The sequence below is a fragment of the Lethenteron reissneri genome, chromosome 39 (assembly GCF_015708825.2).
Source record: "Lethenteron reissneri isolate LAM-NWPU_2019-01 chromosome 39, ASM1570882v1, whole genome shotgun sequence".
NCBI lineage: Eukaryota > Metazoa > Chordata > Hyperoartia > Petromyzontiformes > Petromyzontidae > Lethenteron > Lethenteron reissneri.
Window position 1 is genome coordinate 8,169,703 of NC_083817.1, and position 14,363 is coordinate 8,184,065.

The 14,363-nt window shown below is 51.5% G+C and overlaps 1 protein-coding gene across 4 annotated transcripts in view; it reads left to right on the forward strand.

The window, feature by feature from the left end:
- The window catches only part of LOC133351928 (nuclear factor 1 A-type-like), a 399,089-nt gene that overhangs the window by 176,864 nt on the left and 207,862 nt on the right, over positions 1-14,363 (forward strand). The window contains exon 1 of one of the 4 annotated variants that reach the window (XM_061567539.1): positions 10,802-12,782. The exons of the other annotated variants lie outside the window; for them this stretch is intronic. Coding sequence (XP_061423523.1) covers positions 12,756-12,782 — 27 coding nt within the window. The 5' untranslated portion in view covers positions 10,802-12,755. Of the gene's footprint in view, positions 1-10,801; positions 12,783-14,363 lie in introns of those variants that run through there. 4 annotated transcript variants of the gene reach the window in all.

A 14,363-nucleotide genomic window follows, 5' to 3' on the forward strand; every position in this document is an offset into this window, starting at 1 on the left:
TGTGCGTGCGTGTTGGGAAGAGGGAGCGGTGGTGCAGCGGTTAGCGCGCTGCACTATGAACCCGGTGACCCGAGTTCGATTCCTGCTCACGGACAACGCCAGTGACGATTATCTGAACCGGTCCTGGGCCTCCCCTAGGTCGACTCAGCCTCAAATGAGTACCCGGCGTGGTGCGTAAACATCGTCACTGGGGAGACAAAGGCGGTCGGGCGTGGTGCTGGCCATCCACCCCCTAGTGTGCTGTTCCGGCCTTCATAGGTGCTCGCTAACAGCACTTGCTCCGACAGTCTGTTGAACGCTATACGTGGGATATCTGTGTGTGTGTGTGTTGAGCTGGGAGCGTTAGTGCAGTAGTTGGTTCTAACCACACCATCCGATCTTACAACACTCGATCCAAGAGTCTGAAAGGGGCTACACTGTGAGTGGGGAATTTTGTCTTTTGTTGGTACGTTGCGTTGGTCTTGTGCGGTGTGTGAGGAAATTGAAAATGGACGCGTTACGTAACAGGTCTGTTTACAGCCAATGTCAAACATTAACCTTTGTACACCGATGCATAATACAGCGTTCACAATGATAAATAATGCACCAGCAATGCCTCTCTCCGGCGCGCCCGCCTGCGAGAGCGATCGATACGCCAGTCGTGATGTAACAGGCACAGTTTGAGCATCGGAAATCACGAGTTGAGTTAACGATTATATGCTGACGATAATGATTATGATGATATTATACAGCTTATGTTGCTGCTGCTATTGTGTGAGGGGCACAAGTGATAGCATGGGAAATCACGAGGTTGAGATAATTATTACGCTGCTGATGATCCTAATGCTGATTTCTATTCATTCTAAAGATGCCGATGATGAATGATGATGCTGATTTTATTTTATACTGCTGTTGATTTACATTGCTGATGATGATGCTAATGGTGGTGCTGCTTTATATCAATGATACAGCTTGTGCTGTTGTTGCTGATGATGATGATACTGCTGCTGCTGATGATGACCTTGGTGATGCTGATATTCTGAAATAGATGTTGGTGAAACTGTTGATGAAGATGACGTTGGTACTGATTGATGTGATGCAGAAGTTGCTGTTGCTGGCGATGATAGTGCTGCCGGAACGGATGCATACGTCTGTCGATGATATCGATCACGTTTCTGCTGCTGATAATGATTATGACGAACAGAGTACGCGGCACTTCTCATAAGCCACCTGTTCTCCATTCTGTCCTGTCTGAACGAGTGCCGTGAGCGAGCACCTACTCGGAGTACACGAGGTGGATGTGGATTTACGCAACGATAAATTGCCCAACCACCTTTGTCTCCCCCGTTGCTTAATCTGGCCGTGCCAGACTGTCAACTTAGCTGGTGCTCGTAAAAAAAAACCCACTACGTTATATAATGTCCACTCATAATAATAATTCACAGCCCTTTATCAATCCACTCCTCGATAAATTCCTCCCCACGTTGTTGTTGGTCGTGGGATCGAACCCGGTGGGATGGAACCCGGTGGGTCCGGTTCATAGCAGAGTGCGCTAACCACTTTGTCCACCGCTCACGGCTCTCTAACAAAAGTTTCACCAATGGTGTGTGTGTGTGTATCATGACCAGGAGTTGAACTTGGGTTATAAATACACGCGGCTTGATGTCTGCCAGCGAGTGGGTGGCAGTGGTTGCTTTGATGGCGGTGGTGAGCGTCCGTATGGGGAACATTCTTTTGAGGTTCGAATCGTAATTTCTAAACCTTTTGTGGGAGCTGCAATGTGGATATGGCGCCCTTTCATTAGAAACACTGCCAAATTAAAAAAAAATTCCTCTAGTACCCGATTAGTGGCGGCGGCGACTAACATGCTTGCGGTGACGAGTATCGCTTTGTGGGCCGTTACGAACTTGGTAGGGGCCTCACGAACTCTGTCGGCAGAGTGAAACCATTGCCCCTCCAGTACCCGATTAGTGCGGCTGAGAAACTCCCGGTGACGGATAAATATAATTTGCTGCGCGCTTCTTTTGCATTGTTTAAAGAGTATCCGCGCGGTGTTTTAAAACGAAGTCACGGGTCGCTTCTAGTCCACGTGGGCCCCCCAGGAGTTCTCTCCCATACCCTTGGAGATAATATGTCCTCAGCATTACGCATTACAAAAAAAAGTCACGTCTTACGCAACACATCGGGGCCCCAATGGTCTTTTGGGAGCGTGCGTCATTTCGGCGGCATTGATTCAGACACTCAGTGCCGAACAGCTGTCCCGCACCTTTTGTTGTTTGTCTGTTTGTTGTTTGTTTGTTGTTTGTTGTTGTTGTTGTTCGTATTGAATCAACTCTGCTGAAACGATGCACGCCTATGAAGGCGTGCACAGGGACCCGACGGTTTGTGTTAGAAATATATATTTTTCGACATGTCAGGAGACACATGCATGAAAGAGACCATTGTCTGCTTATTTATCTTTAAAAAAAAATCTTCACAACGACGCCAATGATTATCTTGCTGTCGATGGTTTGTGTAAGGAGGGCGGGTATGGGACTGGTGGCTGGAGGGTAAAGGGATGATGATGATGGTGGAGTGGGCATACCGCTGCGAGCGATCATGTGGACTCTCACACAGTCACACAGAGAGAGAGGGACCTGTTTTCGCCGGGTAGGAGGTGAGTGAGAGAGAGATGGGGGAGCGAGTGTGGGGTGGTTTACACTGAGCCTGGTTGTATGAGCGGCGTACAGAGCTTCGTGTCTGGAGGCGCTCAACTTGAACCGTTGATTTTAGGGGGCGTTTTTTTAAAAGTTTTAATTCATTAACTTACCTACGGATACTTTTCCTATAAACTTGTATTGGGATGGGATGGTGCCGTGCTGTACGCAATGGGTTAGCAAGACCGGACTTGCAGGTGTCGTCGATTGGATTCGATCTCCCGGCGCGGTAGCAGAAACATTTGGCACTTTTGTTTTAATCTCGCCTCCATCCCAGCAAGGTTCAGTCCACCCAGCCAGTGAGTGATACCAACAGCGCAGTTAGTTCGATCGGGATGTCAGTCGATCGCGTGCGGTGGGCCAAAGTGTGGGTAACTCCAACCTCATCCAAGATGTGCTCAGCCAACGTGGAAGAGTGGTGGGCCAAACAAAACACCATCGCCTCTCGTGAGATCTGTCCAGTTGGTGGGGGTCCTTCTGCCAGCAGTGGCTTGAGCAAGCGATTGCAGGGCTGCGCCTCTAACCTCCTTACTTTATACACACACACACACGTGTTTAAGGAGGGGGATAGGGTTATGGTGGCTTGCATTCATAGCACTACAGTGTGAACGTACCCTACGGATAGTAGATAAAATGTAGCCCCGTTTTTTTTTTCACTAAATATTTCATGGTCTCTCATTTTTTTTTATATCGGGTGTGGAAGAAAAGCATAATTTAGAAATAAAAAAATAACACGCACACCCCCCCCCCCTCGTTAATGGCCTTTTAGAGTGTTGGGACAAGTGCCTTTAGCGAGCACAACACCACCCCGGCTGCCTTTGTACTCCTCCTTCTTGGCAATGTTTCCACGTCGCACGAGGTACTCATTTGAGGCTGAATCGACCTAGACGACGCCCAACACCCGGTTCGTATAATCGTCGCCGTTGTTGGTGGTGGCCGTCTCATCGGAAATCGAAGTCGGCTTGGCCGAGTTCGCTTACCGCTGTGATACCGCTGCCCACAGACACAGACACACAGACACAGACACACACACAGACACACACAGTCACACACAGACATACACACACACACACACAGACACACACACACAGACACACAGACACAGACACACACACACACACAGTCACACACAGACACACAGACACACACAGTCACACAGTCACACAGTCACACACACAGTCACACACACAGACACACACACAGTCACACACACAGACACACACAGTCACACACAGACACACACAGACACACACAGTCACACACAGACACACAGACACACACAGACACACAGTCACACAGACACACAAAGTCACACACAGACACACAGTCACACACACACACACAGACACACACAGACACACACACACAGATACACAGTCACCCACACAGTCACACAAAGATCCCCCGTATAGCCTGAACAGACTGTAGGGGCAAGTGCTGTTAGCGAGCACCTATGAAGGCCGGAACGGTACACGAGGGGGTGGGTGGCCAGCACCACGCCCGACCGCCTTTGTCTCCCTAGTGGCGATGTTTACACACCGCACCAGGTACTCATTTAAGGCTGAGTCGACCTAGGGGAGGCCCAGGACCGGTTCAGATAATCGTCACTGGTGTTAGCCGTGAGCGGGAATCGAACCCGGGTCGCCAGGTTCATAGCGCAGCGCGCTAACCGCTACACTACCGCTCCCCACAAAGCCACTAAGTGGCGGTGACGTCACCACGACGCTTGTGCCAGGCCATGTGCACCTGGAGGCCACGTGAAGTTCGAACGCCCGCTGGCAGGAGGTCACGGGGCAGACCCAGCAGGTGCCACGGATCAACTGACTGAGATGACCGAGATGACTGGCTGATGCATCACCTGTGCCCCCTACTGTGCCAACTTGCTGTGCTTTATCCACCCGGCGCTCCGCTCGTTGTTGTGAGCGTCCCTCCTCCGCCCTCCGTTGTTGTTGGAGGGCGACTGCCTCCAACTACCCAGTAGCATCACGGTGCACTTAGCCTGGCACTACCCAGTAGTAGCGTCCTTCACGAGCCTCTTCCACAGAGGCCAATCTTGACACCGCTGGTACCAGTCATCGACAAGCACATACGCACACACGTGTGCACATGCGTAGATACGTACGTACATGCAATGCGTGTTTTTTAGTGGAGATACGAGGCTTACAGATGATGAGGGTGTGTGTTTACGTGAACAGTGTGGAGGGTGGAGGGTTCGTATTGGCAAAGCTTAGAAAGCGGAGCGATGTCCTTCTGTACAACACCACTTGCCCTGTCCTGCAATGTGACGAACAGAAAAAAGTCCCCCGTAAAGGCTTCATAGACTTTTGGGGCAAGTGCTGTTAAGTGAGCAGCTTTTGAAGACCGGCACGGCACACAAGGTGTGGTGGGAGGGAGGGGTGGAGAGCACCATGCCCGGCCGTCTTTGTCTCTCTATTGTCGATCCTTACACAATGCATCATGTACTAATTTGAGGCTGAGTCTAACTAGGGGAGGCCCAGGATCAGATAAATCTTCACTGGCGATGGTCGTGAGCGGGAATCGTAACCGGGACGCCGGGTTCGCAGTGCAGAGCGCAAAACACTGCACCACCCACCACGTCCTACCACCACTGCACCACCCACTGCACCACTCACCACGTCCTACCACCACCGCATCCTACCACCACTGCACCACCCACCGCATCCTACCATCACGTCCCACCACCACTGCACCACCCACCACGTCCCACCACCACTGCACCACCCACCACTGCACCACCCACCGCGTGCTACCACCACTGCACCACCACCACTGCACCACCCACCACTGAACCACCCACCACGTCCCACCACCACTGCACCACCGCGTCCTACCACCACTGCACCACCGCGTCCTACCACCACTGCACCACCACCACTGCACCACCCACCACTGCACCACCACCACTGCACCACCACCACTGCACCACCACCACTGCACCACCCACCACGTCCCACCACCACTGCACCACCGAGTCCTACCACCACTGCACCACCCACCACTGCACCACCCACAACGTCCAACCACCACTGCAGCACCCACCACTGCACCACCCACCACGTGCTACCACCACTGCACCACCCACCACTGCACCACCACCACTGCACCACCCACCACTGCACCACCACCACTGCACCACCCACTGCATCACCGCTGCACCACCCACCACGTCCTACCACTACTGCACCACCGCATCCTACCTCCACTGCACCACCACTGCACAACCCACCACGTCCTACTACCACTGCGTGTGTGCTTTTGTGTCTGTCTGTGTCTGAATGCGTCTACGCATGTGCGTCCTTTTGTGTCTGTGCGTGCGTGAATGCGTCTGTGTGTGTCTGTGTGTGTGTCTGTGTTTGTGCGTGAATGCGTCTGTGTGTGTCTGTGTGTGTGCGCTTCTGTGTGTGTGCGTGAATGCTTCTGTGTGTGTGTCTGTGTCTGTCTGTGTGTGTGTCTGTGTTTGTGCGTGAATGCGTCTGTGTGTGTCTGTGTGTGTGCGCTTCTGTGTGTGTGCGTGAATGCTTCTGTGTGTGTGTCTGTGTGTGTGTCTGTCTGTGTGTGTGTCTGTCTGTGTGTGTGTCTGTGTGTGTGTCTGTGTTTGTGCGTGAATGCGTCTGTGTGTGTCTGTGTGTGTGCGCTTCTGTGTGTGTGCGTGAATGCTTCTGTGTGTGTCTGTGTGTCTGTGTCTGTGCGTGAATGCGTCTGTGCATGCGCGCGTGCTTCTGTGTGTGAATGCCTTCTCTGAATGCGTCTGTGCGGGTGCGCCTGTGTCTTTTGTGCACGTGCGCGTGATATATGTAGCACGTCTGTTTGTGTGTGTGTGCTTCTGTGTGTGTGTCTGTGTGCTTCTGTGTGTGTGCGCTTCTGTGTGTGTGTGCTTCTGTGTGTGTTTGCTTCTGTGTGTGTGTGCTTCTGTGTGTGTGCTTCTGTGTGTGTGTGCTTCTGTGTGTGTGTGCTTCTGTGTGTGTGTGCTTCTGTGTGTGTGTGCTTGTGTGTGTGTGCTTCTGTGTGTCTGTGTGTGTGCTTCTGTGTGTGTGCTTCTGTGTGTGTCTGTGTGCTTGTGTGTGTGTGTGTCTGTGTGTGTGCGCTTGTGTGTGTGCTTCTGTGTGTGTGTCTGTGTGTGGTCTTCTGTGTGTGTGTGTGCTTCTGTGTGTGTGCGCGCTTCTGTGTGTGTGTGCTTCTGTGTGTGTGTGCTTCTGTGTGTGTGCTTCTGTGTGTGTGTGCTTCTGTGTGTGTGTGCTTCTGTGTGAGTGCTTCTGTGTGTGCGGGAACACGTCCGTGCGTGCGTCTGTGTTTATTTTCCGCACGCGAGTCTGCGTATGTGCACGCGTGTGATGTGTGTAAGCACGTCACACGCGTGTGATGTGTGTAATCACGGTGTGCTTCTGGATTGTGTCTTCGGCGTGTCTCTGTACGCGTGTGCGTCAGTCTGCGTGGGCACATGGAGTGTGCACGCCTGTATGTGTGCGTCTGCGACTTGGTTCAAGGCTCGATGGGGCAGCTTTGTGTTTGGCGTGTCCTGCGTTTGGCTGCGATAGTGCTGAACACCCCGTGCGCACACACGCACATACCCACACGTACACCCACACACACCCACACACGCACGTACCCACACGTACACCCACACACACACACACGCACAGACCCACACGTACACCCACACACGTACAGCCACACACGCACATACCCACACGTACACCCACACACACACCCACACACGCACGTACCCACACGTACACCCACACACACACACGCACAGACCCACACACGCACACACGCACACCCACACACGCACATACCCACACGTACACCCACACACACACACACACCCACACACGCACATACCCACACGTACACCCATACACACACGCACATACCCACACAGACCCACACACACCCACACACGCACCCACACACACACGCAACCACACACACACGCACAGACCCACACACGCACACACGCACATACCCACACGTACACCCGCACATACAAAGATCCCCCGCATGGCCTTTACCACACATGCACACCCCCCCCCCTACTGAGTACAGTCGTACACACACCTAAACACACCTAAACACCTGAGGTGTGGACTCGAGTCATGTGACTTGGACTCGAGTCAGACTCGAGTCATGAATTTGATGACTTCAGACTCGACTTGGACTTGCATAACAATGACTTTGTCCCACCTCTGAGGTGTGGACTCGAGTCATGTGACTTGGACTCGAGTCAGACTCGAGTCATGAATTTGATGACTTCAGACTCGACTTGGACTTGCATAACAATGACTTTGTCCCACCTCTGCTAAACACACCTACACACAACTCACACCACCACAAAGAAGACAAAGACCCCCACCCACAAGAGGTGGGTGGGGTCTCCATCGTGGTGCCGTTTTCACACCGCACCAGGTACTCGTTTACGGCTGAGTCGACCTAGGGGGAGGTCCCGGTTCAACTATAAGTCGTCTGTGTTGACTGAGAGCAGGAAACGAACTCGGGTCGCCGGGTTCGTAGCGCTAACAGCTGCACTACCGCAACCCCCCCCCACCCCCCCACACAAAGACAAAGATGCCCCGTGTAGCCTTAGCAGAATGTTGGGGCAAGTGCTGTTAGCGAGCACCTATGAAGGCTGGCACGGCACACGAGGGGGTGGGTGGCCAGAGCCACGCCCGGCCGCCTTTGTCTCTCCAATGACGATGTTTACACACCGCACCAGGTACTTATTTGAGGCTGAGTCGACCTAGGGAGAGGCCCAGGACCGCTTCAGATAATCGTCACCGGTGTTGGCCGTGAGCGGTAATCGAACTCGGGATGTCGGGTTCGTAGCGCAGCGCGCTAACCGCTGCACCACCGCTCAATCACGCGCACCCCCCCACATACCTCCACATACACACACACCCCCACACACACACTCGTACACATCCACGAACACACCCGCACACACCCATGCACACCCACGCATACCCCCACGCACACCCACGCACACACCCACGCACACCCCCGCACACTCTCACCCACGCACACACAATACCACACACACCCACACACACACCCCCACGCACACACACGCCCCCACACACGCACACACACACACGCACACACACCCCCACACACACACACCCCTACCCACACCTCCACACACACACACACTACCACACACCCCCACACACGCACACACACCTCCCCACACACACAGCACACACAACACACAGCACACACACAACACACACCCCCACACACACACACACACTACCACACACCCCCACACACGCACACACACACCTCCCCACACACACAGCACACACAACACACAGCACACACACAACACACACAGCACACACACAGCACAACACACAGCACACATCACAGCACACACAACACACAGCACACACACACAACACACACAGCACAACACACACAACACACAGCACACAGCACACACATCACAGCACACACAACACACAGCACACACACAACACACACACACACAGCACACACACACACACACAGCACACACACACACACAGCACACACACACAACACAGCACATACACAGCACACACAACACACATCACAGCACACACACAGCACACACAACACACACAACACACAGCACACACAACACACACAGCACACACAACACAGCACACACACAGCACAACACACACAGCACAACACACACAGCACACACACAGCACACACACAACACACAGCACACACACACAACACACACAGCACACACACAACACATAGCACACACAACACAGTACACACAGCGCACACACACAACACACAGCACATACAACACACACACACAACACACTCACAACACACACAGCACACACACAGCACACACACAACACACTCACAACACAGCACACACAGCACACACACAGCACACACAACACAGCACACACAGCACACACAACACACAGCAAACACAGCACACAGCACATACAGCACACACACAACACACACACACAACACACACAACACACACACAACACACAGCACACACACAACACACACACAGCACAACACACACAGCACACAGCACACACAACACACATACAGCACACACAACACACACAGCACACACACAACACACAGCACACACAACACACACACAGCACAACACAACACAACACACACACACACACAGCACACACAACACACAACACACAGCACACACACAGCACACACACAGCACACACACAGCACACACAACACACACAGCACACACACAACATACACACAGCACACACACACACAGCATACACACAGCACACACAACACACACACAACACACAGCACACACACACAGCACACACACAACACACAGCACTCACACACAGCACACACACATCACACACACAGCACACACACAACACACTCACAACACACACACAGTACTCACAACAGAGCACACACACAGCACACACACAACACACACACAACACACACACACAACACACAGCACAACACACAGCACACACACAACACACAGCACACACAACACACACAGCACACACACAACATACACACAGCACACACACACAGCATACACACAGCACACACAACACACACACAACACACAGCACACACACACAGCACACACACAATACACAGCACTCACACACAGCACACACACATCACACACACAGCACACACACAACACACTCACAACACACACACACAGTACTCACAACAGAGCACACACACAGCACACACACAACACACACACAACACACAGCACACACAACACACACAGCACACACACACAACACACGTGTCGCAACTTCTTTAGCGAGCGGGTTCGCGAAGACGGGGGTCGCCTATTCCCCCCCCACCACCACCATCACCTCCCTTCACTTTCCTTACCCCCCCCCCCCCATCATACACAGAGCCCCCCACCCTTCCCTCCAACTCTCAGCAAGTTCGTGGTTTCACTGCTCCCCTCCACGACCCACACAGACGAACGCCACTACCACCAAACAACCCTCCTCCTCCCCCTCCTATCGCCATCGCCTCTCCTCCTCCTCCTCCCCCTTCCCCTCCACTCTCTCACATCCCCTCTCCCCGGTCTACCACCACCGCCACCACCACCACCACCACACCCCTACACACAAGCCTGCCTCCATTCTCCTCCACAGATTCACATCGGCGGGCGTTGAAACCACTACGGCCAGATTGTAGCACGCACGTGCACACACACACACACACAGACACACACAGGCGACAGGCACAGAGAGACGCACAGAGACACACACAGAGACACACAGAGAGAGAGACACACACAGAGACACACAGAGAGAGACACACACAGAGACACACAGAGAGAGACACATACAGAGAGACACAGAGAGACACACACAGAGACACAGACACACACACAGAGACACACACACAGAGACACACACACAGACACACAGAGACACACACAGAGACACACAGAGACACACACAGAGACACAGGCACACACACAGAGACACAGAGACACACACAAAGACACACACAGAGACACACACAGAGACACAGAGACACACACAGAGACACACACAGAGACACACACACACAGAGACACACAGAGACAGACACACACACAGACACACACACAGACACACACAGAAACACAGACACACACAGTAACACACAGTCACACATACACAGACACACACACTGACACACACACACACTGACACACACACACACAGTCACACACACACTGACACACACAGACACACACACAGACACACACTGACACACACACACACTGACACACACACACACTGACACACACAGTCACACACACACACAGACACACACACACAGACACACACACACAGAGACACACACATACACACAGTCACAGACACACACACAGACACACACACAGACACACACACTGACACACACACACAGACACACACACACACAGACACACACACACACTGACACACACACAGACACACACACAGTCACACACACACACACTGACACACACAGACACACACACACTGACACACGCACAGACACACACACACAGTCACACACAGACAGTCACACAGACACACACTGACAGACACACACACACACAGAGACACACACACACACAGTCACACACACACACACACAGAGACACACACACAGACACACACAGACACACACAGACACACACACAGAGACACACACACACACAGTCACACACACACACACACAGAGACACACACACAGTCACACACACACAGACACACACACACAGTGCCCGGGGCCAGCAGGCGCGACTTGGGAGTCGCATTTGGGGCGACGCGGGCAGGAGGACGAGACGCACTCGAGCGTCGCCTTCGTCGTCGCTAATAATAATAAAATAGAAGCCTAAGTATATACATCGGCTGCGTAGAAAATATTGTGCGTACAGAGGGGTGGGAGATGTGCTAGCTTAGCTTCGAAGGATTATTATTTGCGGTATATATATTGAAAGAAAAAAAAGACTTTAATTCCACGAGGATTTTTTTTTGATGCGGTTGTAACATGCGGAGAGAGTGAACTGAACGAGGCACGGTGTAGGTGGTTATTATATATATGAGTTCAGTATTCAATGCAGGCTTGTTTTGCCTATCACTTAACACGAGGAAGGATGATATAATCAGTGTAATTATTAATAATTCTTGTGAATCGTGAGATCGACAAGCAAGGATTTACAGCCCTACCAGAAGCCGAGCAAGCAAGGACACAAAACACGTGAAGCAAGAAGACGAAACGATCATTAAGTGAATTTAGCAACTACGAATCGACGACTCAAGAAAACTACTTTATTTGCGTTCTCTCCTCCGTATTCTTGCGCGTTATTTTTATATATAAAATAACAATTGAAAAATTCGTGTAAGTTTATGTATTTATGCTACGCGATACAGTTGCAATAGGCTGGACAAATCGACAGAAGATCTGCATTTAAAGGAGTACATCTGTGTTTGAGTATATATATTTACGGCGTTTTTTAAAATACTTTTTTTTATTTGAAGAGGAAAACGAAAGTTTGCCAAAATATCAGCGTCACCAGCGATGTATTCACCGCTCTGTCTAACCCAGGTGAGTGAGTACATCTCGATTCGTGTGATTGTGTTACTGATTTTGTGTTCTTGTGTTGCTGTTGTCATCACATAGATCCTCTCTTTACGATGATATCCAATCTTGCTGATGATTCCGCTTGCCTGCTGCTGGACAATTCGCCTGTTAGTGAGATGATAAAGTTTGTGCTGACTTGGTACACCGATCCAACGTTGAATTGTAATCTGCCAATAGTGATGGCAAGGACATTACATCCCCATCGTGTCCACGTGTTGTGTACACGTGTTGTGGGTTGTACTACACGTGTTGTGTGTACACGTGTTAATGTACACGTGTTGTGTGTCTACACGTGGTGTGTGTGTGCACGTGTTAATGTACACGTGTTGTGTGTTGTACGTACACGTGTTGTGTGTACACGTGTTGTGTGTGTACACGTGTTAATGTACACGTGTTGTGTGTTGTACGTACTCGTGTTGTGCGTACACGTGTTGTGTATACACGTGTTGTACGTACACGTGTTGTACGTACACGTGTTAGTGTATACACGTGTTGTGTATACACGTGTTGTGTGTATACGTGTTAGTGTATACACGTGTTAGTGTATACACGTGTTAGTGTATACACGTGTTAGTGTATACACGTGTTAGTGTATACACGTGTTAGTGTGTCTACACGTGGTGTGTGTCCCCACGTGTTGTGTGTGTGCACGTGTTGTGTGTGTACACGTGTCAATGTACACGTGGTGTCTGCACGTGTTAATGTACACGTGTTAGTGTACACGTGTAGTGTGTCTACACGTGTTGTGTGTTTACACGTTTGTGCACGTGTTGTATCTACACGTGTTGTGTGTCTGTGTACACGTGTTGTGTGTCTACACGGGTTGTGTGTACACGTGTTGTGTGTCTGTGTACACGTGGTGCGTCTACACGTGTTGTGTCTACACGTGTTGTGTGTCTGTGTACACGTGTTGTGTGTCTACACGTGTTGTGTGTACACGTGTGAATGTCCACGTGTTGTGTGTGTCTGTGTGTGTGTTCTCCATTGGGGGTAGTGGTAGTGGAGTGGTTTGCCGGGCGAACCGAATTCGATTTCCCGTTCAAAGTCAACATCGGTGACGGATATCTGGACCGGTTCTTGGATCTCCCCTAGATCGACTCGGCCTTAAGTGAGTAGCTGGTGAGATGTGTTAACACCACCACCGGGGAGACAAAGGCGTTCGGGCGTGGTGATGTTGTTCCATCAAATTATCTCGTGTGCCGTGTCGGCCTTCATAGTCTATACAGCCTCAAAGTGCACCTAGCCTGGCACAATCGCTGCGGTGACATCACTGCCACAGAGTTTCGAATGGCCGCCTTGCTGTGTAATTACAATGCCGTTCAATCACGTCACCCCCCCCCTCTCATCTCCTTTGAGTGAACGCGAACTTGGTTATCCCACGAGCGTGACTTACATAATGTGTGTGTTGTGGATCCATTGGTAGCAAGTATATTACACCACGCATCATGTCCACGTGTCAGCATCATCATCAGCATCATCATCAGCAGCATCGTCATCAGCAGCATCATCAGCATCATCATCAACAGCATCATCAACATCATCATC